We start from the raw sequence: 27,657 nt of genomic DNA on the forward strand, positions 1-27,657 counted from the left end.
GGGCAACTTTGCTGTAGTTGACAGCACCCCTATATTTTGGACCATTCTAATATTGTTATTACACAGTTAGTGCGCTTTGTTGTTTAAAAGTTAAGCATATTCTGCACATGTGCATTGGTTTAGGACACTGTCAAAGTTATATCTCCAGATTTGTCTTGGATTGATTCCAAAACTTGCAGGATCACCCATGTCTGTGGTAACAATGCCTGTTCACGTGTCTGTTCAGTCGCTATTGCTGTGTAATAATTGATGTAAATTCAGTGTAATGTAGTTTTTGTTTGTTTGTTGTATTAACTCGTTAGCGTCTTTGTGCATTGTACTTAGGGTAATGTATGGTTTGTAGGGTTGCTTATGTAAAGGGTAGCGATGAATAACTATTACACTGTATTACCCCCCCCCCCCCCCAACTTAGAAATATAAGAGAAACAACTAGCCTACATATCAACACTAATGTTGAATAGACTTCTAGTTAGGACATCCTCGAACGTCTATTGTATCTCTTTTGCAAAACATAGGAACAACTTGAGGTGTGTTGAGAGGTGGTACGGCATGCCAATTTTATTCAGTTTAACTTTTCATCATTAGCTTTTAACAATTTTGCTGAAAATGTATTGTTTTTTGTTTGACATACTTTTTAATGTGAAAAAGTCTCAGTGTCACTCCATTACCTTGGAATTGCTCATGTATATTTATATTTCTTTATTTCATAAAATTTGAACTATTTCCGCTAGGCTATATCGTGGTTACAGTAACACACGTTGGGCTTATTAACACAATGTGTCAAATTTACAATATCTGTAGCAAGTGTTTTACAGAGATTTTGCTGTATCGACGTTAAGCTAGCCAGCTCCAGCTTCAGCCAAACAAAGCAACCCATATTTGAGAAGTTCAGGACCACTTCATGGTGGAATTATGTTTCACTTACTTTACTTACTTAGGACAAAAAGGTATTGCAAAATTGTTCGAAAGTTGCAATGATTATATACCAAAATATCTTGACTTGCAGATACTCTTAACAACCCTGCAGCTTATTCCTGTTGATACAACCTCATACAAATTCGCAGTATTTGTATGACTGGTGACCCCGCAAAGAATACAAATGGTGTATTTGAGCTTCTAGTTATATTAATCTTGATTTAAAATGAAGAAAAATCTAAGTTTATTGGTTGCGTACACAGTTAAGCAGATATTATAGCGGGTGCAGAAAAATGCTTGTCATTAGCTCCTAGCGGTGTGGCAAAATGCTTGTCATTAGCTCCTAGCGGTGTGGCAAAATGCTTGTCATTAGCTCCTAACGGTGTGGCAAAATGCTTGTCACTAGTTCCTAGCGTTGTCGAAAAAATGCTTGTCACTAGTTCCTAGCGGTGTCGAAAAATGATTGTCATTAGCTCCTAACAGTCTGGCAAAATGCTTGTCATTAGCTCCTAACTCTGTGGCAAAATGCTTGTCACTAGTTCCAAGCGGTGTGGCAAAATGCTTGTCACTAGTTCCTAGCGGTGTGGCAAAATGCTTGTCATTAGTTCCTAGCGGTGTGGCAAAATGCTTGTCACTAGTTCCTAGCGGTGTGGCAAAATGCTTGTCACTAGTTCCTAGCGGTGTGGCAAAATGCTTGTCACTAGTTCCTAGCTGTGTGGCAAAATGCTTGTCACTAGTTCCTAGCGGTGTGGCAAAATGCTTGTCACTAGTTCCTAGCGGTGTGGCAAAATGCTTGTCAACTAGTTCCTAGTTGCTTGTCACTAGCAGTGTGGCAAAATGCTTGTCACTAGTTCCTAGCAAAATGTGTCATTAGGCAAAATGCTTGTCACTAGTTCCTAGCGGTGTGGCAAAATGCTTGTCACTAGTTCCTAGCAGTGTGGCAAAATGCACTAGTTCCTAACGGTTGTCACTAGTTCCTAGCAGTGTGGCAAAATGCTTGTCATTACCTCCTAGAGGTGTGGCAAAATGCTTGTCACTAGTTCCTAGCGGTGTGGCAAAATGCTTGTCAACTAGTTCCTAGCAGTGTGGCAAAATGCTTGTCACTAGTTCCTAGCAGTGTGGCAAAATGCTTGTCACTAGTTCCTAGCGGTGTGGCAAAATGCTTGTCACTAGTTCCTAGCGGTGTGGCAAAATGCTTGTCATTACCTCCTAGCGGTGTGGCAAAATGCTTGTCACTAGCTCCTAACGGTGTGGCAAAATGCTTGTCACTAGCTCCTAACAGTCTGGCAAAATGTTTGTCACTAGCTCCTAACAGTCTGGCAAAATGTTTGTCAATAGCGCCTAACGGTGTGGTAAAAATGTAAAAAAAATAAAGTAAAAGACAAGAAATCAAGATCTCGTTGTTTGAGTGGCTGGTGCCTCTGATGCTGTAAAGGAACCTTCTGTTTTGAATTTAATACATTTGTCATCCATATTTTGATAAATCAGTTATCTGTTAATTTTAAAGGTCCATTCCTAGTAATTGTAAAACATATCTTACCTAATATTGCAGCACCAGACATTAATTGTATCTGTATAATCCGTTTTTTCATAAATATATTTGTTTTATTTTCATACTGCATACATTTCAATGTCCTCCTCAAAAAACCGAGTCAGTCTTTGAGGATGCAAAGTGCAATGTAAAAAAGGTGGAGTTGTTTGGGTCAGGAGCTTGATCACTGCCTAGATACATTTTCTAATATTAGAACATTTCCTTGATTTGCCCAAGCTTCTCTGGTGACTCCGGAGCACATGGCCAAACAGCAGCCAATGGGAGGCCAGGCTTAGTTTCCCTCTCTCTAGCAACAGTGAGTTTCTTGCCTTTTATTCATTAATAATTGTTTTGTGGTCTCCCTCAGCCGTTTGGGCTCTCCTGATAAGTGTGCCGTTTCTTGACTGAATAAAAGTGAGGAAAAAAGGATGGGTCCAGTGACGACAAGCCTGCAAGCTGCTGCCTTGAAATGGAGGCTTTTTTTCAATGTGCAGGACTGTAACAGAAATGATTCTCCTTTCAACTCGTATTAGTTGCAGCATTTATATTGCTGTGGGGGGAAAACTGCTGAATCGGGACCACCAAAGAGTGCGGGACGATTGCAGCTTTCTTCTGCAAGGTTGTGAATATAAACAAACAAAAATGGCAAAGTGGAATGGACTTTTTTTGGCGGGTGAGGGCGGGGGAGGCGGAGAGAGGGGTGGGGGGTGTTTGGTGGTGTGAGGATTGCGGGCTGTGGTTGGGTATGCCAGTGCCACGTGTCTACCCTGGCACCTATTTTCTCGACACGGAGGATGTCGGACAGAAAGCCTTGGTGAGTCTGTGCAGTTCCTCTCTCCTCAGAACTGGGGTGAGTAGTGTTGCCCAATGGTACGGCCTGTAATCATGATAACTATTTAGCGTTTTATAGCGGTGATATTAGAACTCAGAGATGATCACGAGAATGTTTGCTTGCTTTTTGAATGGGGTGGTTGTGTGAGGTTCGAGTGCACGTATACCCGGATTTGAAGATGCGCCACTGAGAAGTGTACAGTTCGAATTTTGGCTTATTTAGATTTTAGCAGCAACTTATCATATCCAGTCAAAAACAAACCTATTGGACGAGCATGTCGTAAGCGACATCACAAAGAGTAGTGATTTGGACGTTTCGAAGAGATGCTCCAAAAAACTCTGGGGGCTTCTAAGCTCTTATGTCCCGAGTCACAAGCCCAACCCCTCCATTACATCTCTATCTCTGATTTCCTTTTGGTCATCACTTCACCCACAGAGGGGGAAAAGGAGACTTCATCTCGCCTTACTTTGTGGGACCAAACACTAGTTTGAAAGCCTAATCTCTCTCTGAGGCGCAGTTGCCATTTTGATGGTCAACTTGGTGTCTTTTTTATTTGGTCGCTTCACTCCTCTTGCTGAAGCTACAGTAAAAACAAAGGTAATGTCTGACCGTGCATACAGTAGTCTTCGTGTTTTCCAATTCTCCTACTGTGGCTCTGACTTAAGCAACAAAATTGATTGAGAAGAGACAGTCCTATTAATGAGAAGTAACCTCTCAACTGTCCGATTATGATTTTGTCACTGAACTGGTCTTGAATAGTTTATTAGGCCTAGGTGACATCTCAAAAACAATGATGTAATGAGTCTACATAGCCATTGAGGACCTTTTTGACTAACATTTATATAGCAAGCTTGTATGAATGTGAATGATTTTTATGGGAGAGATGTTTTTCTGCAATGAATCATGTTCGATTATAAGAGCAAGGAGCGTTTTGCATCGAAATGACTTTCTTTCAATATTGTTGTATTGAAGGGTTTTGGCATGATTAGGCTACTTTTTGAGAAGCCTGACAAAATATTTCTGGAGCAACAGAACAGTCTTACGTGAGACATAATACCCCAATTTCCCTTTTATAGAAAATGGTCTTAATGAAACCGCATTCTTTAATTTGGATGCTTTAGAACTGTAAGGCTGGTCATATTTTCCTGTGTTTCAAACATTGCTATTGCATGTATTTACCTGTATTATCCCATTCAGAGCATCAGGGAATGGTTGAGAACTGTAGTATAGTACATGCGACTTTTAATCAAAATAGAGATTTGAAAATGTGATGCAGTATGACTTGGGGAGTCTGTGGTACATTATGACGCAGTAGCATCATCCCAACCAAGATTACACAAACGCATAGCACTGCCACAGTTCGCCATTTTCATGCTTTGTGGCCGTGACACAGGGATGCTTTGATTATTGTAGGTGACTACATATATAGTATATATATAATCTCACACACACATGCATACACAGTACCAGACAAAAGTTTGGACACACCTACTCATTCAAGGGGTTTTCTTAAATTTGTACTATTTTCTACATTTTAGAATAATAGTGGAGATATCAAAACTATGAAATAACACATATGGAATCATGTAGTAACCAAAAAAGTGTTAAACAAATGAACATTTTATTTAGATTTTAGATTCTTCAAAGTAGCCACCTTTTTCATTGATGACAACTTCTTTTCCAACAGAATTATTTTCCAACAGTCTTGAAGGAGTTCCCACATATGCTGAGCACTTGTTAGCTGCTTTTCCTTCACTCTGCGGCCCAACTCATCCCATACAATCTCAATTGGATTGAGGTCAGGTGATTGTGGAGGCCAGGTCATCTGATGCAGCACTCCAACACTCTCCTTCTTGGTCAAATAGCCATTTCACAGCCTGGAGGTGTGCTTTGGGTCATTGTCCTGTTGAAGAACAAATGATAGTCCCGCTAAGCGCAAACCAGGTAGGAGGATGAATCGCTGCAGAATGCTGTGGTAGCCATGCTGGTTAAGTGTACCTTGAATTCTAAATAAATCACTGACAGTGTCACCAGCAAAGCTACTCTGCGTCTCACAAAGAAATGGCGGTTGGAACCAAACATCTCTCATTTGTACTCATAAGACCAAAAGACAGATTTCCATCGGTCTAATGTTCATTGCTTGTAATTCTTGGCCCAAGGAAGTCTTTTTTTCTTATTGGTGTCCTTTAGTAGTGGTTTCTTTGCAGCAATTTGACCATGAAGGCCTGATTAACACAGTCTCCTCCGAACAGTTGATGTTGAGATGTGTCTGTTACTCTGAAGCATTTATTTGGGCTGCAATCTGAGGTGCAGTTAACTCTAACTTATCCTCTACAGCGGAGGTAACTCTGGGTCTTTCCTGGCGGTCCTCATGAGAGCCAGTTTCTTCATAGAGCTTGATGGTTTTTGCGGCTGCTCTTGACGAAACTTTAAAAGTTCTTGACATTTTCCAGATTCTCTGACCTTCATGCCTTAAAGTAATGATGGACTGTTGTTTCTCTTTGCTTATTTGAGCTGTTCTTGCCATAATATGGACTTGGTATTTTACCAAATAGGGCTATCTTCTGTATACCACCCCTACCGTGTCACAACACAAATGATTGGCTTAAACGCATTAAGAAGGAAATATGTCCACAAATGAACTTTTAACAAGACACACCAGTTAATTGAAATTCATTCCAGGTGACTACCTTATGAAGCTGGTTGAGAGAATGTCAAGAGTGTGCAAAGCTGTCATCAAGGCAACGGGTGGCTACTTTGAAGAATGTCAAATATAAAATATATTAAACACTTTTTTTGGTTACTACATGATTCCATATGTGTTATTTCATAATTTGGATGTATTCACTATTATTCTACAATGTAGAAAATAGTAAAAATAAAGAAAAAACCCTTGAATGAGTAGGTGTGTCCAAACTGTTGAGTGGTAAAGAAATATACACTACCGTGCAAAAGTTTGGGGTCACTTAGAAATGTCCTTGTTTTGAAAGAAAAGCTAAATTAATTGTCCATTAAAACATCAAATTGATCAGAAATACAGTGTAGACCTTGTTAATGTCGTAAATGACTCGTGTAGCTGGAAACGGCAGATAAAATAAAAAAAGGAATATCTACATAGGCGTACAGAGGCCCATTAATCAGCAACCATCACTCCTGTGTTCCAATGGCACCTTGTGTGAGCTAATTCAAGTTTATCATTTTAAAAGGCTAATTTATCATTAGAAAACCCTTTTGCAATTATGTTAGCACAGTTGAAAACCTTTGTGCTGATTTAAAGAATGAATAAAACGGGCCTTCTTTAGACTAGTTTAGTATCTGGAGCATCAGCATTTGTGGGTTCGATTCCAGGCTCAAAATGGCCAGAAACAAAGAATTTCTTCTGAAACTCGTCAGTCTATTCTTGTCCTGACTAATGAAGGCTATTCCATGCGAGAAATTGCCAAGAAACTGAAGATTGAGTACAAAGCTGTGTACTACTCCCTTCACAGAGCAGCGCAAACTGGCTCTAACCAGAATAGAGAGAGTGGGAGGCCCCGGTGCACATCTGAGCAAAAGAATAAGTACATTAATGTGTCTAGTTTGAGAAACGGACACCTCACAAGTCCTCAACTGGCAGCTTCATTAAAGAGTTCCAACAAAACACCAGTCTCAACGTCAACAGTGAAGAGGCGACTCCGTGATGCTGCCCTCTTTTAATCAGCACAACAGTTTCCAGCCCTCATTTCTCAGAACAAGAATAGACTGATGAGTTTCAGAAGGAAGTTCTTTGTTTCTGGCCATTTTGAGCCTGTAATCGAACCCACAAATGCTGATAGGTGTTCCTAATGTTGGATATACTCAGGTCTTAACTTGCTGTGACAGCTCAGGCCCTGGGGCTGCTGGCCAGTTTTATTGATTTAAAAAAGAAAATCAGCACAGTTTTCAGATCTGCTAACATAACTGCAAAAGTGTTTTCTAATGCTCATTTAGCCTTTTTAAAATGATAAACTTGGATTAGCTCACAACGTACCATTGGAACACAGGAGTGATGGTTGCTGATAATACGCCTATGTAGATATTCCATAAATCTGCCGTTTCCAGCTACAATAGTCATTTACAACATTCACAATGTCTACACTATATTTCTGATCAATTTCATGGGGAAAAAATGTGATTTTCTTTCAAAAACAAGACCATTTCTAAGTTACCTCAAACTTTTGCATGGTAGTGTATATTCTAAATTATTATTTTTACATTGTCTATGTATTTAACCCTTAAACCCACTTGTTTTTCTCCTTTTTTCCCTCTGTGTTCTGTAGGTTGTCACCGTCCAGATCGGGAGGAGCCTGAAGGAATCAAGGACTATTCTAGTGTCCTACTCTGCCCCCCCATCCACCCCCACAGACAACACAGGTAGACTGCCTCGGTTAGGTAGGTTTAGAGCCTGTCCAACTAGTTTTTGTCACTTGAAGGAGCATGTTGCCAACCCTGTCCCTCTGTTCCATCATTTGGTTAAACCGGGGTATCAAGCTGAGGAAAGTGCTCCACAGCGCCAACACCGGCCTGCTCTGAGGCAGCAGCACCCTACCTACCTTCCTCCATAGACTCGGCCATTTTAGCAATGCTTCTTAGCTTTGGTTAATAGTTCTTAACGGCCACTACTCATCACCCACTACTGCCTGTACATTTCTGGGTTGCCGTAGCATCGGGCCGACATTCGCATTCTCTCAGCGTCTTCGGCAGCTTTTCTCGGTTTCCCAAAATGGCGGTCGAGGGTTTTCAGTACCGTGCCCTCTACGTGTACACCAAGGACTTGGAGGAAGATGTTGATCTGCAGCCCGGGGACATTCTGACCGTCAGCAAGGCCTCCCTACTCTCCCTGAACTTCAAGGAGGGGGACGAGGAGCGTCCCGAGCACCTAGGCTGGCTGCTGGGCTTCAACGAGCGGACCAAACAGAGGGGGGACTTCCCGGGGACATACGTTCAGTTTGTGGGCCACGTGAGGATGTCACCGCCATCCAGTCAGCCTCGCTCCCAAAGAATCCTCCCAGCAGCCCCAGGGCCTGAGCTGTCACAGCAAGGTAAGAACTGAGTATATCCAACATTACGAACACCTTCCTAATATTGAGTGCTGGCCCATGTTGACTCCAATGCTTCCCACAGTTGTGTCAAGTTGGCTGGATGTCCTTTGGGTGGTGGACCATTCTTGATACAAAAGGGAAACAGTTGAGTGTGAAAAACCCAAGACCATTGCACTTTCTACAATATCCGATTCAAAGGCACTTACATATTTTATTTTGCAAGTTTATCCTCTGAATGGCACACATACACAATCCTTGTCTCAATCCTTCTGTAACCCGTCTCCTCCCCTTCATCTACACTGATTTGAATGGGATTCAATGTGTGACATCATTAAGGGATCATAATGTAGCTTCCACCTGGAATCACCTGATCAGTCTGTCATGGAATGGAATCACCTGGTCAGTCTGTCATGGACTGGAATCACCTGGTCAGTCTGTCATGGACTGGAATCACCTGGTCAGTCTGTCATGGACTGGAATCACCTTGTCAGTCTGTCATGGAAAGAGCAGGTGTTCTTAATGTTTGGTATACTCAGTGTATTTCACTTTAGATATTTGTATTCTGTTGATTGATTGTCTCTGCAGAGATATGTTACCAGCATTATAGTTTTGTTTACTACTTCCTTTAAAAATAAAAAATGGAGATGTTTATTAATACACCAATGAAGTTGCCATTCAACGTTGAGGAGAGTTGTGCATTCCTCTCAATATAGTCATGACATTGTAAAGAATGTTATGAAAAACAACCCCCAGTGGTGTTGTGTTTGAAGAGAACATAAATCCTTGAATGCGAAGTCCACATTTGCTGGAAAGTTTTAGTATATTGACTACTAATAATGTGTCTTAATTGAGCTGCTCTTGGCTTATTGTTTTGTCCAAGGCTTTTACGGTTTGCTCCGACCGCAAACTGACCCTTCTAATCTTCCGTAAAGACTAAAGAGCTGTCATAAACCTCTCTCATTCCAAACGCAACTAAGCAATTTCTAATTTGAACCTAATCCAGTTACTGACCTGACTCTTGGTCAGGTTTTCTTCAATGTCTCGTATATTATTGCCTTGACCTTCCATTCAACTCTCCTGCAAAGGATAGGGGTGAGTTGCATTCAATCGTGTTGTACAAGGTTGTGTCTAAGTTCATTAGTGAGTGCTACACATTAGATGTGCTGCAATCTTTTTACATACCTATTACACATGTACTGGTAAACTCCCTGTACACATATGAGAGGTTATTAAGGAACTTAGGAACTGAACCTGTGAGGTAAATTGTGGATTTGCTTTACTGCATTTCTAACGGGTTACCCCTGAGTAGAGAAATGTTCCAGTTGATTTATTATGAAGAAGTCAGGGAACTGTCAGGGAACACTATTGTCAGGGAACACTATCACATTGTTTCACCAAGTGATAACCTGTCTAATCTTTTCATCTCTGAACTACTATATAACTGCATAAATATATGGATGATTAATTCATGAAGTATTTTTACTGTGGTGCTCTCCAACTCAAATATACCCTTGGCTTTTGCCTTCTTCTGTACTCCTAGTTCTCTCTCTTCCTCACTCTCACTCCCTCGCATTCAGCCCTAAGATCTCATTTATGGCTTTCTTTTTTTTGGAAGGCCAGTGGTTCATTGGGCCAAAATGGATAAAAAATTATTTATCTTGTTACTTATGTGATTTGTATTGGGTTGAAAATGCACATTCCTCCTCTGTCAAAGGTAATGTTCCCCAAAGCTCCATTCTGCCCTTTAGTGACAGGTAAGCTAAGCACATTATGAACTTTGAATTACCTCTAGTTCATCACTTATACAGTGGCTCATTGTAATTCATGTTTACTCATTTGGTAAGCACTCCAGTGCAGGCCTATTAAACACAGGCCTGCTCCAAACTCATTAGAACTAACTGGAGTTCTGCAAATCTTGATTATGCTACCTGGATAGGAACATGATAAATATTTTACCTGGAAAGAACCAGTGGAGGAGTTTAATGGTAAGCTGAAGTGAACGTATAGGCCTTGGCCAGACTAGGGTGGGTGGGTGGGAGGGAGGGGGGGACTCCTCAGAGTTGATGTTTGGCGAGAGAAACCAGTTGGGTAGCAGAGGTCTCTCTGATTTGGATAGAGCAGGCGAGACGTGCAAAATGCTTTGCCAAGAGAGACAGTGGAGAGGGGAGGGAGGGAGCAGGGGGTTGATTTGGCCTAGCACCAATAGTGCATTGTAGATTAGGAATGGGTAGGCCCAGATTTGTACAGATATCATCTTTCTATCTCCCTCAAGATAGTGAGGCCGTAGTTGTTGTGTGTGACAGATTTAGCATTTGGCCTTAATATTTGGTTGAATTGATATGCATTGTATGTTAAAACGGCAAACCCAACTTTACCCAATGGGCTGATTTGTTCAAGCATTTGAACATGGCTTTTGTCTTGATTTTGTATAAGTATTCTAGAATGCTCAGTGTCGGCATAATGCAATGAGTACACCAGTTTCTTCACAGGAAACCCAACTTAGAATAAAATGGCTTATTGGAAGAGTCCCATAACTACATGTTTTCGCTCAGATTCGCTCTAAACTTTGGTCCTGCCAGTTTGACTAGTAGGTATAATCTATTCAGATAGCTTTTACAGATGCTTCCATTCCTATCAATCTGTGTTATTTGCCAGAGAAACCCAGGAACTTTGGGGAATTACACCAGATTTTAAATCAAAATCAGGCTAAAGTCCCAACAGTTCTCCTTTGACATTACAACTAAGCATTGCTCGTGAGGAGGGAGGCTTTTTTTCTCCTTCCTCTCCCTGGCCTCACTTTTACTGCCTGCTGAAGTGAACCATGGCTTGGCATTTTTGCAAACTCCTCCTCTGCCTCCTCCTCATCCCCCTGGTTCACATACTCTTCTGATACTGTCTCCAGGCAGCTATAAACTATCTACCCGCCCCAGTTCTCAGAAAGGATAGGCCTTTTCTCTCTGCTCCCTGCCCCTTACCAGGAACCAGTTTTCAAAGAATCCAATGAAGGGAAGGGGAGTGAGGCCTTCCCAGTCTCAGGCAGCAGATATAGGAACCAGCTGGAACTGCGCTTGCTTTTTAAGACACACATAAATATATATATATATATATATATGTTTTGTTTTGTTGGGGCCATACATTTCTTTGTGACTGGAGAACTGTGGGCAGCCACTTGTGGATTTGTTTCTGCTTGAGCTAGTTTTTACATGCCCCAGTAAAAAGCACAGATTTTGGGGATAAAATCAAATAAATCGAAACACAGTGGTCAAGCAAACCAATGCAATGTAAATACTGAGCTTTAAAACTTCGTAGTAGCCTGGCCCCCTCAGACTGGGCCGCATCAATGTAATCTTGGTCTGAAGCACATTTTGACTCAAGGGGTGATATGGTACTTAATACACGGCCTGTCTACATTGCTGGGATGCACTGTTCAGAATTACAGATGTACTGTAGCCCATGCAATAACAGCAGCACTACTGCATAACATCACAGAGCTGTTGACGCATCATTAGCAGAATCTCCTGCCCTGTTCTACATTGCATAATGTATTGTGCAGATAAGATGCATTCTTTGATGGGTGGTTTGAGGAATAGGTATACGTTTTTAGGTGCATAATTCTGACGTGACTTTTAAAAAACAATCCACATATTTTATACACAGGCACATTATTTTATCAACTATGAAATGTTTTATAAGGAGGATCCAGAGAAAAGTGTTCGATAAACACATGTAGATTTCTCTATAGGAATTGGTGTGAAGTTACTTTGAGTGGAGTTTGCCAAGATATTCAGACAATGGGCAACCTTGAACCTCATTGTGTTGGTGTATAGTACAATGCTAACATTTGCCTGCAGTAGCTAGGTGTTAAGAGAGGGTACCCAGCAGCCTATTTAGTTGGTGTGGAGCAGCAACAGTTGAGTTTGAGGTTTCGGGTGCAAAAATAGGTGGAACTTATTTTACAGTGCATGAGAAGACTGAATCCAGAATCCAGAAGTGGGGAAAAATAGCTGTCAGAAATGTATAACTTGAATGGTGATTTGGTTGCAAAATTCACAGTACAATGGCCAATGCTAAAATTGTTAATAACTTAATTAGCATAGAAATGCACGTTTTCGATAAACAATAAAACACCCCTTAATAACGGAGACCAAATACAAAGAAGTGCACCGACTGTGCCCAATCAGTCAGAATTAATTGAAGATAAATCTGTCATGAATATAAACGTTTTTGCATCAGTCTAGTGGTGCAATTTAACATCTAGTTAAGATGTTTGGTACTCAAGTGGAACAATGTGCATGAAAACTAGTGGTGCACTGCAGACAGTAGGGCCTGCCCCCCCCCCCGCCCCCCAACACACACAATTGTTGACCAATCACCAACAAAGGGATGTAGACTTCAGCTACCAAACTTCGACTTGCCTCAACAACACAAAAATGGTGTGGGAACAGCCCCCCCAAAAAATGTAACTGCCAAAGACCCAAACAAACTGGAGTCAACTGTTTTGACTGAAGCATGCGACAGGCTTTACAACAGTTTGGCGACAGAACAAAATCAATACAAACTCTAAATTCCTCTAAATAATTGACATGATTGCCAGACTCTCACATTTGTGTCTTTACATATTACATTGCACAATGTTTTAAAGGCATTAGAACTCACAGCCATAGGTTAGCAAGAAATGTTTGAACCAAATAATCAGTCCTTTTGTGTGGTAGCACAGCCGAAGCAGATTGGGTAAGGCCTTGCTATTTGAAGCTAAAAAAATTGCACTGCATTTCCATCAGTCATGATGTGAAGAAATTCTCAAAGGTTAAATCCGATCAATGCTATCTTATGAATGAATCTCCATTTCACTGCATGAAATATCCTCTGATGACTGGCTTGAAAGCCCTCATGAGTTGAGACTGTGAGAGGGAGACCAAAAGAGAGTAGAGAGGAGAACAGAATGTGGGAGAACTAGCCTGGTCTTCCACCAACTGATCGCACGGCAGTGCAAATATTTTAGGTTCAAATAGCAAGGCCTTATCCAATCTGCTTCGCTTGTGCTACCATCCGCTTTTCACAAACCACTGTGAGAAGATAGTAAGCAAATGTTAGGATTGTTGCTCAACAATCTCACAATTAGGTGAACATGGCTAAATGTCACAGCTTCTCCCACAGTAGAAGTCTGGAAACAGGCATTAACCACAGCAAGGGAATGTTTCGGTGACCATATTACTGCCACACCGGCGGTCACGAGTCATGATGGCAGCCAAATTCCACGTGACCGTTTAGTCACGGTAATTAGGCTTCTCCAGGCTCTGATGCTGCTGATGGTCATTAGTAGCTTATCAACTTGCTAACTACCTGGTATCAGCACTATATTGTCCCTCTAATCATGCTGTCATCAATGCAAATGTGATCAAAAATGTAATCAAACACTTCATGAGTTCTCATGTTGAGCAACATTTCTATAGGCTATGCAATTGTGTGAGAAAACAGAGTGATGGCCTTTATTAAAAAGAGGAGGGTCCCATCAGCTTTCTATAGGCTAGGCCTATTATATTTATTTCTCAACTTTCCGAACATTAAGCACATTTCTTATCTTTACAACAGGAGTATAGCCTACTTGGTTGACATGAAAATGAACCATGGGAAAAGTGTCCTTGATTCGCTATTTTAGTGCATAGATGACATGTATTTTTTACCACTGCCCCTATTCAAGACTGGACCATTATCCTGCACCTTTCTAAAGCAAACAAATTACACACATATATATATTATTTAGTATATGTAAAGACACAATTAAATCAAGAATAGTGTGATGGGTAATAATATTAGCCTAGCAAGAAACACATGCTTTTTTTTAGCAACATTTTCAAATCAAAGTTGCACACCTCATGTAGGCTAGCCCATAGGCCTATATGTTTTGATAAGGTTTGTAATCACAACTAAAGTGGCCAAATAACTTTCTTAAAATGAAGCACATTAATTTAATTTACAACGGGTATAGAACCTAACTGGCACACATGTGCAACACGTGAGGTTCAAGTTTGTGGAATATCATTTTCACCATATAAGTGCACCTTTTATAATAAAAACATTTACATGCATAATCACATTTGTGGTGTTTTCCTTCTAATGGAACATTTGCACTTATAGCCTACTGCCATTTGCATTGCAGTTCTTTTAATGTGAAGAATTAAAAGAATTATTATTAAGAATTATTATTATTATTATATATTATTATAAGAAATAGCCTAATAGTTTATCAACATTTTAAGCTAAATGTTTTCATCTGTTGCGTCAGGCTCATTGATTAAAACAGGTTTTTGGTTGTATTAATTTGGGATCTATTGCATCCCACAACTGTCCCAGACCATGTTTGGAATATGTATATCTCACACTGAATAGAATAGGTCAACATTTGTACTGTGGGGGATAGTAGATTTAAAGGCTAGTGCTTTTGCTGTTTGTTAGGCCTACTCATCTTGTTGGCTGACAAGAAGTAAATGTGGACAGTTCTTCCAATATTTTCAATATGCGCCTCAGGAATTGGAAAAGGACTTGCGCAGTTGCGTCCCCAATATGTCTGTCTTCACGTGTAGCCTGTGAGAAAGACCTTATCACATGACAGAGAGCCATGTGAGTGAGAGATTCTTCGGCACGCAGCCGGTAGATTGTTTATAATTATTATATTCAAATCAAATTTTATTGGTCACACACATAGTAGTATCTGACCATTCACAACAATACACATCTAAAATAATGGAATTAAGAAATATATAAATATTAGGACGGGCAATGTCAGAGTAGCATTGACTAAAATACAGAATAGAATACAGTATATACAGTTGAAGTCGGAGGTTTACATACACCTTAGCCAAATACATTTAAACTCAGTTTTCCACAATTCCTAACATTTAATCCTAGTAATAATTCCCTGTTTTAGGTCAGTTAGGATTAACACTTTATTTTAAGAATGTGAAATGTTAGAATAACAGTAGAGAGAATTATTTATTTCAGCTTTTATTTCTTTCATCACATTCCCAGTGGGTCAGAAGTTTACATACACTCACTTTGTATTTGGTAGAATTGCCTTTAAATTGTTTAACTTGGGTCAAACGTTTTGGGTAGCCTTCCACAAGCTTCCCACAATAAGTTGGGTGAATTTTGGTCCATTCCTCCTGACAGAGCTGGTGTAACAAAGTCAGGTTTGTAGGCCTCCTTGCTCGCACACGCATTTTCAGTTCTGACCACAAATTTTCTATAGGATTGAGGTCAGAGTTTAGAGTTTATTTTTTATTTTTACAGGGACAGTGCACATTAATCAACGTTTTAGTAAAAGTGCCGGTTTTAGCCAGCCGGCTAATTTTCAACCGCAGTCCCTGGGCAGGTTATTAAAAACAATTACAATATAGACAATAGCAACATAGAACAAGCAAGACATAGCAACATAGGACAAGCAAGACATAGGACAAAAAGCAGCAAGACAAAATTCATAAAAGCAACAAAGTGTTTCCACACCTCACAAGCTACAGACAACAGACAACATGGAAAGCGGCAACACACAGCTAGGGACCATGTTCACAAATCTGATTGACCTTTAGCCATGTCTTCAAGCATTTTGTGAAAGTGTGATATGTGGTGCAGTTATGTGTGTCTGATGGCAGTGTATTCCAGACATGGGAAGCTCTCACAGAGAATGCAGATTTACTAAAGGTGCTTTTCCTTAGGGGAACTATACAGTCACCTCTCATGGCAGACCTTGTGGATCTGCTGCCATATGTCAGGGCTTTGTGATGGCCACTCCAATACCTTGACTTTGTTGTCCTTAAGCAATTTTGCCACAACTTTGGAAGTATGCTTGAGGTCATTGTCCATTTGGAAGACCCATTTGCGACCAAGCTTTAACTTCCTGACTGATGTCTTGAGATGTTGCTTCAATATATCCACATAATTTTTCTTACCTCATGATGCCATCTATTTTGTGAAGTGCACCAGTCCCTCCTGCAGCAAAGCACCCCCACAACATGATCCTGCCACCCCGTGTTTCACAGTTGGGATGGTGTTCTTCGGCTTGCAAGCCTCCCAACTTTTCCTCCAAACATAACAATGGTCATTATGGCCAAACAGTTCTATTTTTGTTTCATCAGACCAGAGGACATTTCTCCAAAAAGTACAGTCTTTGTCCCAATATGTGCAGTTGCAAACCATAGTCTGGCTTTTTTTATGTCGGTTTTTGAGCAATGGCTTCTTCCTTGCTGTTTCAAGTTATGTTGATATAGGACTCGTTTTACTGTGGATATAGATACTTTTGTACCTGTTTCCTCCAGCATCTTCACAAGGTCCTTTGCTGTTGTTCTGGGATTGATTTGCACTTTTTGCACCAAAGTGCGTTCATCTCTAGGAGACAGAACGGGTCTCTTTCCTGAGCGGTATGATGGCTGCGTGATCCCATGGTGTTTATACTTGCTTACTAATGTTTGTACAGATGAACATGGTACCTTCAGGAATTTGGAAATTGCTCCCAAGGATGAACCAGACTTGTGGAGGTCAACAATTGTTTTTCTGAGGTATTGGCTGACTTCTTTTGATTTTCCCATGATGTCAAGCAAAGAGGCACTGAGTTTGAAGGTAAGCCTTGAAATACATCCACAGGTACACCTCCAATTGACTCAAATTATTTAAATTAGCATATCAGAAGATTCTAAAGCCATGAAATCATTTTATGGAATTTTTGTTTAAGGGCACAGTCAACTTAGTGTATGTAAACTTCTGACCCACTAGAATTGTGATTTATAAGTGAAATAATCTGTCTGTAAACAATTGTTGGAAAAATTACTTGTCATGCACAAAGGTGATGTCCTAACCGACTTGCCAAAGCTATAGTTTGTTAACAAGAAATTTGTGGCGTGGTTGAAAAACATGTTTTAATGACTCCAACCTAAGTGTATGTAAACTTCTGACTTCAACTGTACATATGAGATGAGTAAAGCAGTATGTAAACATGTTTAAAGTTACTAGTGTTCCATGCCTATGTATATAGGGCAGCAGCCTCGAAGGTGCAGGGTTGAGTAACTGGGTGGTAGCCGGCTAGTGATGGCTATTTTAACAGTCTGATGGCCTTGAGATAGAAGCTGTTTTTCAGTCTCTCTTCCCAGCTTTGATTCACTTGTACTGACCTTGCCTTCTGGATGATAGCGGGGTGAACAAGCTGTGGCTCGGGTGGTTGATGTCTTTGATCTTTTTGGCCTTCCTGTGACATCAGGTGCCGCTGGTGTCCTGGAGGGCAGGCAGTCTGCCCCCGGTGATATGTTGGGCAGACCACACCACCCTCTGGAGAGCCCTGCGTTTGTGGGCGGTGCAGTTGCCGTACCAGACAGTGATACAGCATGACAGGATGCTCTCAATTGTGCATCTGTAAAAGTTTTGGAGAGTCTTAGGGGCCAAGCCAAATTTCTTCAGCTTCCTGAGGTTGAAGAGGCACTGTTGAGCCTTCTTCACCACACTGTCTGTGTCGGTGGACCATTTCAGATTGTCATTAATGTGTACGCCAAGGAACTTGAAGCTGTCTACTAGAGGTCGATGATTATGATTTTTCAACGCCGATAACGATTATTGGAGGACCAAAAAAGCTGATGCCGATTTTTATTTTATTTAAAGAAGATATTTGTAATAATGACAATTACAGCAATACTGAATGAACACTTATTTTAACTTAATATAATACATCAATAAAATCAATTTAGCCTCAAATAAATAAGCAAACATGTTCGATTAGGCTTAAATAATGCAAATAATGTTGGAGAAGAAAGTTAAAGTGCAATATGTGCCATGTAAAAAAGCTAACATTTAAGTTCCTTGCTCAGAACATGAGAACATATGAAAGCTGATGGTTCCTTTTAACATGAGTCTTCAATTTTCCCAGGTAATAAGTTTTAGGTTGTAGCTATTATAGGATTTATAGGACTATTTCCCTCTATACCATTTGTATTTCATATACCTTTGACTATTGGATGTTCAGTATAGCTTCCGTCCCTCTCCTCGCCCCTACATGGGCTCGAACCAGGAACACGTCGACAACAGCCACCCTCGAAGCATCGTTACCATCGCTCCACAAAAGCCACGGCCCTTGCAGAGCAAGGGGAACAACTACTCCAAGTCTCAGAGTGAGTGACGTCACCAATTGAAACACTATTAGCGCGCACCCCGCTGACTAGCTAGCCATTTCACATCGGTTACACCAGCCTAATCTCGGGAGTTGGTAGGCTTGAAGTCATAAACAGCTCAATGCTTGAAGCATTGCAAAGAGCTGCTGACAAAACAAAAGAAAGTGCTGTTTGAATGAATGCGTACGAGCCTGCTGCTGCCTACCACCGCTCAGTCAGACTGCTCTATCAAATATCAAGTCATAGACTTAATTATAACATAATAACACACAGAAATACGAGCCTTAGGTCATTAATATGGTCGAATCCGGAAACTATCATTTCGAAAACAAAACATTTATTCTTTCAGTGAAATACGGAACTGTTCCGTATTTTATCTAACGGGTGGCATCCCTAAGTCTAAATATTGTTACATTGTACAAACTTCAATGTTATGTCATAATAATGTACAATTCTGGCAAATTAATTATTCCTTTGTTAGGAATAAATGTACTTGACACAGTTCGCAACGAGCCAGGCGGCCCAAACTGCTGCATTGTGACTGCTGACTGCTTGCACGGAACGCAAGAGAAGTGACACAATTTCTCTAATTATAAGAAATTCATGTTAGCAGGCAATATTAACTAAATATGCAGGTTTAAAAATATATACTTGTGTATTGATTTTAAAGAAAGGCATTGATATTTATGGTTAGGTTTGGTGCAACGACAATGCTAAATCATCACCCGTTTGGCGAAGTAGGCTGTGAATCGAGGAGAAATCGGGGCGGCAGGGTAGCCTAGTGGTTAGAGCGTTGGACTAGTAACCGGAAACCCCCGAGCTGACAAGGTACAAATCTGTTGTTCTGCCCCTGAACAGGCAGTTAACCCACTGTTCCTAGGCCGTCATTGAACATAGGAATTTGTTCTTAACTGACTTGCCTGGTTAAATAAAGGTTAAAAAAACAAATAAAATAAAAAATTAACATGCACCGCATCGATTATATGCAACGCAGAACATGCTAGATAAACTAGTAATATCATCAACCATGTGTAGTTAACTAGTGATTATGTGAAGATTGATTGATTGTTTTTTATAAGTTTAATGCTAGCTAGCAACTTACCTTGGCTTCTTGCTGCCCTCGCGTAACAGGAAGTCAGCCTGCCACGCAGGCTCCTCGTGGAGTGCAATGTAAGGCAGGTGGTTAGAGCATTGGACTAGTAACCAGAAGGTTGCAAAAACTAAATCTGTTGATCTGCCCCTGAACAAGACAGTTAACCCACCGTTCCTAGGCCGTCATTGAAAATAAGAATGTGTTCTTAACTGACTTGCCTAGTTAAATAAAGGTAAAAAAAACAAACAAAAAAAATATCTGCAAAATTGGTGTCCAAAAATAACGATTTCCGATTGTTATGAAAACTTGAAATCGGCCCTAATTAATCGGCCTTTCCGATTAATCGGTTAACCTCTACTTTCTACCTCCTCCACTGCAGTCCCGTAGATGTGGATAGGGGCGTGCTCCCTCTGCTGTTTCCTGAAGTCCACGATCAGCTCCTTTGTTTTTTTGACGTTGAGGGAGAGATTGACGTTGAGGGGGCAGCATTACGGCCACACAACGTGGATGCAGCTGGGAAATTCAAGACATTATCAAGTTCTTGTCAAATTGTGAATGAGAGACTGATGAAGTGTGTACAGCCTGCGCACAAAGCAAACCAGAGCTCATGTCTTTCATCCAACTTTTTTTTTCAAATCATCATTAGAGTGGCATCATGCAGCACCATATAGCCCAACATTTGTATCACAACTAATGTTACATAAATAACTCTAAATTAAGCATATAGGAGGACCTGTTTCTTTGGTATCTGCTGAACACAGAATAGCCGATGTGCCTACTCCTTCAAATCGTTTGGAGAAAATATCCTTTCTATTTTATCCAGCTATGTTATATTGTGTTCTTCATACTATAAAATAATGCCACGTAATTCTAAGAAAATCTTATCTAAATGAACTAGTGTAGCCAAATCAGGGCCTAACATAAGGACAACTCAGAGTATGCTATGCTAATCTGTTCTTCTGTTCTTCATATCATGTTTCTTTAGACCTGTCTAAAATTAATCATGGATTCATTGTGATGGTGTAGACTATATTACATGGATTTATTAGACATTTTCAGATGTAGATGTTCCAAATGTCTGCATCAGTGGCTTGTAAACTATGCGTTGAAGCCAGGAGATGCTAAATGTTTTTATTGTAATTAAGTCAATTACTGTGAGGCCGGTAGTTATTTGCTTGACAATCACCGGTTGACAAAATTTCATGACCGCAACAGCCCTAACCAAAGCAGACCATTAAACTTCCACACAGACGGCCCATCCCAGCGTGAATAAAGCTGGTTACGGTTATCACATGATTATACTGCTCTCTCCCTCTCCCCTCCCTCCATCTGTTCTCTCTCTGTCTCTGTCTGTGTTCTCTCTCTGCCTGTGTTCTCTCTCTTCTCTCTCTCCAGGGCATGTTGAGTCGCAGGCCTGCCTGCCAGCACACAGACCGCCGAGGTGGTTCTAATTGAGTAATGATGAGTTGGTGCTCTCTCCAAAAACCCAAAGATGACTCCAGGGCCACAGCTGTCCCCCCCCCCCACCCCACCCGCCTCCTCATTTGCACAAAAACCCAAGCTACTCTGAGCGCATGTGTGACAGAGCGAGGGATGGTAGAGTTATTCTTCCGGAGGAGTATATGGCATTTGATTCTCCTGCCATCCACCTCCAAAGTATTGGAATACATTTGTTTTGTGGTTTTTATAGTCTATATTTTTTTCTTATTTGCCTATTGGATTTGATTTCCCTATTTTATTGGCTGCGGCCACCCCAACCCCAAGTGCATATTAGTTCCATGCTAGATTGCATGTCTGTGGATTGCCTTCAGTCCTGTTGATTTGAATATTCACTGTACTATGCTGTTAAACAGAATAACTACTATTTTAGTATGACTTGCATAGCCTGTATTTATCGATAGGTAATTTATTTCCTTTATTTTCATTTTCATTTATTAAACAGCAGACAGGTTTTTATTGAACTATTTCCTTACCAGATTCGAGAATACCTATTGGTGGGAAGAACATTATGACAACTGAGCAATTGCTGCTAGAGACCAACCATGCATGGGTGGACTTTTGAAAGGAGTCAGTTGAAATTGAGCCCCAGCTGCCCTCCCCCCGTGTAATGTTGTTTACATGTCCCTATATATTTTTTATAGTTACAGAAATTAAAAACATAGATTAAATAAACATTTTCAATTGTGCGGTGGAGGGTCCCCTCAACGGCATTTTGAAATTGCTAAGTCTGCCCCTGCGAAAATCAACCCACCAAAAATGGACCCTGCTGCTGCATGCTAGCACAGGCTGTTACCGCTCATCACTCCGGAAAAGCAGTTCCCATGTTTAACGTGCAACGGATAGAGGGAGAGAGCGAGCGAGGGGCAGAATGTGCTGACGCTGCGCTTTCGTCTGAACTCCCCAAATGAATAATCAGCCGCGGTTCAGCCGTGCACTGCCAGGAGCAGGAGGCTGCCAAGCTCTGGCCTCGGGTGCGGTGGGCCCGAAAAGGAGGCCCTGGCAGCCGGACACAGGGCTTTTGCTTGTTCAGGATTTTTGATTAAATCCTTTATTGTGCTCCACTCACGCAAAGGTCCAAGGCGAAACAAGCGCAGAGAAATGACTGGAGGGGTGGAAAAGGAGAGTGTGGAGAGAGAAGGGAAATGGGATCTCTTTTTCTCTCTGTTACCCCTCCCTCACTCTCTACCTCGCTTTCCCTCTGTGACTGAAAAGATGTTTGATTTACTGTATGGGGTAGTTGTGGTGAGGTGAAAAGTTTTTGTCCCTCAACAGACCGGCTGGCTCTGGTTGTGTATCGTCTTTCTGTTCACTAAGCCCCTTTCCTTTCTCAATGGTACATTGCTTGTCTGGGATTATTTCTATTTTTGGACAATGTAAATGTAATGTATAAGGGACTCAGTCTCTGGAGTCTAGACAATAGTGTTTTTGGCTGCCTCCAACTGCTGTTTATGGGATATGTGGTCTTCCTTGAGCAAATATGAAATGAAAAGCACATGCATTCACATTTTAAAGGACAAGCGATAGTCCGGTCGTGCAGCTCTCTGTCAATGGAGGCCTTCTGGAATCCAGTTTTTAAGGTTTTTCCAGAAAATGTAACCATGGTTTGTGTTGTTGTTTCAGCTGTTTCTCTTCTGGATTTGACTGAGCAGTTCACACCGCCAGAAACTGCTCCCCCTACCCTGGTGAACCTAGTGGAGGCCATTGAGAAGAAAGGTACGCACTCACACACAACACAATGCAACACAACGCAAACATTAACATACATACACAGTAAATTGAAATATACAGCGGTATCCTAGTTGTTGCCATTCAGAGGAGAGGCACAATGGGAATACATTATATTACTCAGATAGTCTCATATCTCCACAGCCTACACTGTAGTGTTTATTTGTCCCTGATATTTATTCTCACCTGTATGCTCATGGTGTCATGCAGGACAGTGGTCTTCATTCACACTATTACCAATTAATACTATTCAGGGGGAGGTCTTCATTCACACTGTATTACCAGTTAATACCATTCAGGAGGAATGTCTTCATTCACACTGTATTACCAATTCACACCACTCGGGAGGAGGTCTTCTTTCACAGTTTCAGTGCCCGTAGGGGAGAGCCGGGTTACTAAAGTAACACAGGGTGAAATAACACGCCCATTTTCTCAGATGACACTGAAGCTAGAATGATGTAGTGAAGTCAGCACGTTCCTAATGCGGAGGACAAGCTCCCTGCAAAAAAACAGCCCAATGTTTTGCAGAGTTATCCACAAAACATGTTTCTGTAAGTAAAAAAAACGGACCTGGAAAGGTTTTTAGGTTGTGGAGGTGTTTAGATTAAGGTTGCAACAATGTAATTTTCTTAACTTTTTATGGGCAGGTGGGACGGTAGCGTCCGGCGTAATTGCAGAGCGTGAAATTCAAACTACAGAATTATAAATATTGAACTTTCATAAAATCACAAGTGTAATACATCAAAATAAAGCTTAACTTATTGTTAATCCAGCCTCTGTGTCAAAAAGGCTTTACGGCGAAAGCACACCATGCGATTGTCTGAGGACAGCACCCCGCACACAAAGGCATGAAAAACATATTTCAACCAGACAGGTGCGCCACAAAAGTCAGAAATAGCGATATAATAAATGCCTTACCTTTAATGATCTTCTTCTGTTGGCACTCCAAAAGGTCCCAGATACATCACAAATGGTCCTTTTGTTCGATAATGTCCTTCTTTATATCCATAAAAACTCAGTTTAGCTGGCGCGCTTCAGTCAATAATCCACCGAGTTTCCCTCCATCAAAATGCATACAAAATGAATCCCAAACTTTACCAATAAACTTTTCCAAACAAGTCAAACAATGTTTATAATCAATCCTTAGGTACCCTAATACGTAAATAAATGATCAAATTTAAGACGGAGAATCATTATTGTCTTTACTGGAGAAAAATACCAAAGAGCGCACTCTCTTCCACACGCTTGGAAACACTACAGCCAAAATGGGAGCCACCTAGAAAAACTACAATTTCTGGCTTATTTTTCCAAAAATCAGCATGAAACTCTTTCTAAAGACTGACATCTAGTGGAAGCCCTAGGAACTGCAGTCTGGGATTTCGCCTTATAATAAAAGTGACAGCAATTGAAAACAGTGGTAGGCTGAATATTTATTTTGGGGGGGGGGGTGGTTTGTCCTCAGGTTTGCCTGCCATATCAGTTCTGTTATGCCAACATACATAATTGTAACAGTTTTAGAAGCCGTAGAGAGTTTTCTATCCAAATCTACCAATTATATGCATATCCTTGCGTCTGGGCCTGAGTAACAGGCAGTTTACTTTGGGCACGCTTTTCATCTGGATGTGAAAATACTGCCCCCTACCCAAGAGAGGTTAACCCATCATAGGTTTCAAGTATCATGCCAGCTAGTCTTGGGTCTTAGCCTGGGAGAAGTTACAGGAGAGACTGGTGGGACGAAAGTAACACAGTGTTAACTGAGGGACCTCGAATAAAATATAATAAACATTTAAGCACAGGCCATTGTCTCCTAGTTTATATTGCTTTTAAAATGTTACCACAATATCAACAAATGATTGAATGTTTGAAAATTATATGACATCCTTAGAATGATGCCTTAATTAATTGACTTGATCGATCAGCTTCTCGCATAAGCTTTTTTTGTCGAGAGGTTAGTGGTCAAAAATATATATATTTATGATTCTGGGGGTTAATTACCATGTGTCAAGCCATGGAAATGTGATAAGAATAATGAGAATATTTTTTTTTAATCCTATCAAGACACGAGGAGTGCGCCGAGGACAGCTGGAGCGCACCTGAATAATCATTGAAAATGATGAAAAACATTCTATACATTCCCATTTAAAGGGATACTTCGGGATTTTGGCAATGAGGCCCTTTATGTACAGTACTTCCCCAGAGTCAGATGACCTTGTGGATACCATTTTTATTTGTCTATACTCAGTGTGAAGGAAGTTATAGTTTCGCAAATCTACTCGACTTCTTCATTGTGCTAATGCTAGTTAGCATTGGCTCGCGAAACTACCTGAATTTACAGTTGCTAATGGTAGAGGACATATAACTTGTTTGTCATAAGATATGGTATCGCTAAATGCATAGATCTGAGTAATTAGGGGAAATAACGTGTTCCTTTTGTCCCAGTTTTCCCCTACATACATACTCAGACACACACAGAGACGTGCACACACACAAATAACCGTGCACACACAGCAATGCACAGGCACAAAGGTGGGGCACACACCTTTCGTCCCACTCGATACCTTATTTACATACAGTACCAGTCAAAAGTTTAGACACACCTACTCATTCAAGGGTTTTTCTTTATTTGTCCTATTTTGTACATTGTAGAATAATTGTGAAGACATCAACACTATGAAATAACACACATAGAATCATGCCATAACCATTGATTCCATATGTGTTATTTCATAGCTTCATAGTTTTATGTCTTCACTATTATTCTACAATGTAGAAAATAGTACAAATAAAGAAAATCCCTTGAATGAGTAGGTGTGTCCAAACTTTTGACTGGTACTGTACATTTAAATAATTGGCTTTTTATTTTACTGACAGTGCCTGCATGTGATGGTCACTCTCAGGGGACGGTAAGAGCAGCAGACTGAGGGTTCGCTTCTTAATATCCCTCCGCTCTCCCTTTCCTCCACTGACTAAAGGGACACCGTCTTCCAGCTGATGGTCACTCTCAGGGGACGGTAAGAGCAGCAGACTGAGGGTTCACTTCTTAATATCCCTCCGCTCTCCCTTTCCACCACTGACTAAAGGGACACCGTCTTCCAGCTGATGGCAAAACTCGAGTTGCACCGTATTTTTTTCTGCCTCATGAACAAATTAATGTTGTTACTCCTATGAACAGAGAAAGTGACATATTCCTTGATATTAAAAAACGACCCAAGCCGCTAATAATATCATCCTCAAGCCTATAGATTCGTTCTTACTCATTCATTACTGCTGCAGTGCTTGTTTTAGCACTGAGTGGAAATAGGAAGAATGCGTATTTTATAGCTTGTTGACAGTGCTGAGTAAGAACTTTAAACATGAACTCCCTCATAAAAACAGCATCTCTTTGCTGTTTTTGTTGACAGTCTCTCTAGCCATGGTTTTAAACGTTTTGACATCTTATAGTATAAACTTTGTTGCCGCTTTCTTTTATGCCTGCTACGTTACTGCAGACACGGTCATATGAGCCATCTGATTGGCCAGTGGTAAGCCTATAGTATACATGATTTGCTCTCTGGGCCTGTCGGGAAGGCAGAGTTTATGCCTTCAGACAAATTAAATGTTTCAAAATGTCAGTTTGACTACCCGGCGTGCAGGGCAGCTGAATCGGGTGCACCTACTGGCAACAGCCTGAGACGAAAATATTTTATTTTTAAATTGGAACACAAGGCTTTATCATTGTTTTGTTTTTTTACAGAAATGTTTGACGATCGACTAGGAATGTAGTACAAGAAAGTTGAGTGAAGTTCTCTCCCGGGGGATCTGCGCGGCGGTCTCGGGCTAGCTTAGAGTGAACATTGATGCCTAACTGTTGGTGGTTTACCCAATACATTACTGGGAGCTTATATAAAGTGCGAGACTCTATTTATTTGTATAACCTACAGTTTACTCACCGTTAGTCAGCATTTCTACTAACTGTTTTGGGTGTACGCCAGCTCATGCTTTTCACAAGATAAATACACACCCCATGCCAGTTATTTGTGTAGAGCCAGCTGTATGCCTCAACACCATGCATATAGATGTAGCTACACAATGAATGGCCTGGCATGTGGACTTAAAGGGATAGTTCACACAACTGACATATTGGTTTTCTTACCCTGTCAGCAGTCTATGAACGAGATAAGACTGCAATCCATGCTTGGGTTTTGTTTATCTGGTCACTGTCTCCAACTTTTTTGCATTTATAGCACAAAACCAATGTGAGTGAATATCCTTGATATTAGCATTTTTCGCATTTAGTTTCCAAATCATCTTGAAGTATCTTTATTGAGCTGTACAATCCATTTTACACTTTGGGATGATTTGGACATGGAACGTGAAATTGCTTATCAGGGATATCCACTTGCATTGGTTTTGTGCTATAAATGCTAAACAAAATCAAAGCATGGATTGCTATCTTGTCCATCAACTGCTTACAGGGTAAGGAAACCAATGTGCCAATGTCATTTGGGTGAATTACAACTACATTTGAGGTATGAAAATATCTAACCAACTACATTTTTTTGTGTATTGCTCCTTTTAGGGGTTGTTTTAATAATGTAGTCTAATTAACATAATCTGATTTAATCTGAATGTCTAGTTATTAAGATTGGCAGATAAGGAAAGAAAGAGGACTGCATCAAAAGCTACAGTGGAAAAGCATAAAGAGCAACTGTATAGAAATCCAGAGCTGCTTGAGGAGTACAGTTCTCATTGTGTTACGGGAATGAGAACGGGCTAAAATGAAAATATACTTAATCAAAATGTCAGATTTTTTTCTGAAAATGTTTTGTAATTAACTCTCCTGTATCTTTAGGAAATTAAAACAATTTAACATT

The 27,657-nt window shown here is 40.6% G+C and overlaps 1 protein-coding gene across 3 annotated transcripts in view; it reads left to right on the forward strand.

The window, feature by feature from the left end:
• The window catches only part of LOC135558527 (phosphatidylinositol 3-kinase regulatory subunit beta-like), a 49,768-nt gene that overhangs the window by 717 nt on the left and 21,394 nt on the right, over positions 1-27,657 (forward strand). The window contains exons 2-4 of one of the 3 annotated variants that reach the window (XM_064992391.1): positions 4,966-5,222; positions 7,577-8,338; positions 22,700-22,792. In XM_064992391.1, coding sequence (XP_064848463.1) covers positions 8,020-8,338; positions 22,700-22,792 — 412 coding nt within the window. In that variant the 5' untranslated portion in view covers positions 4,966-5,222; positions 7,577-8,019. Of the gene's footprint in view, positions 1-3,171; positions 3,297-4,965; positions 5,223-7,576; positions 8,339-22,699; positions 22,793-27,657 lie in introns of those variants that run through there. The other 2 variants (XM_064992392.1, XM_064992390.1) reach the window with 2 other exon arrangements.

The sequence above is a fragment of the Oncorhynchus masou genome, chromosome 17 (genome assembly GCF_036934945.1).
Source record: "Oncorhynchus masou masou isolate Uvic2021 chromosome 17, UVic_Omas_1.1, whole genome shotgun sequence".
NCBI lineage: Eukaryota > Metazoa > Chordata > Actinopteri > Salmoniformes > Salmonidae > Oncorhynchus > Oncorhynchus masou.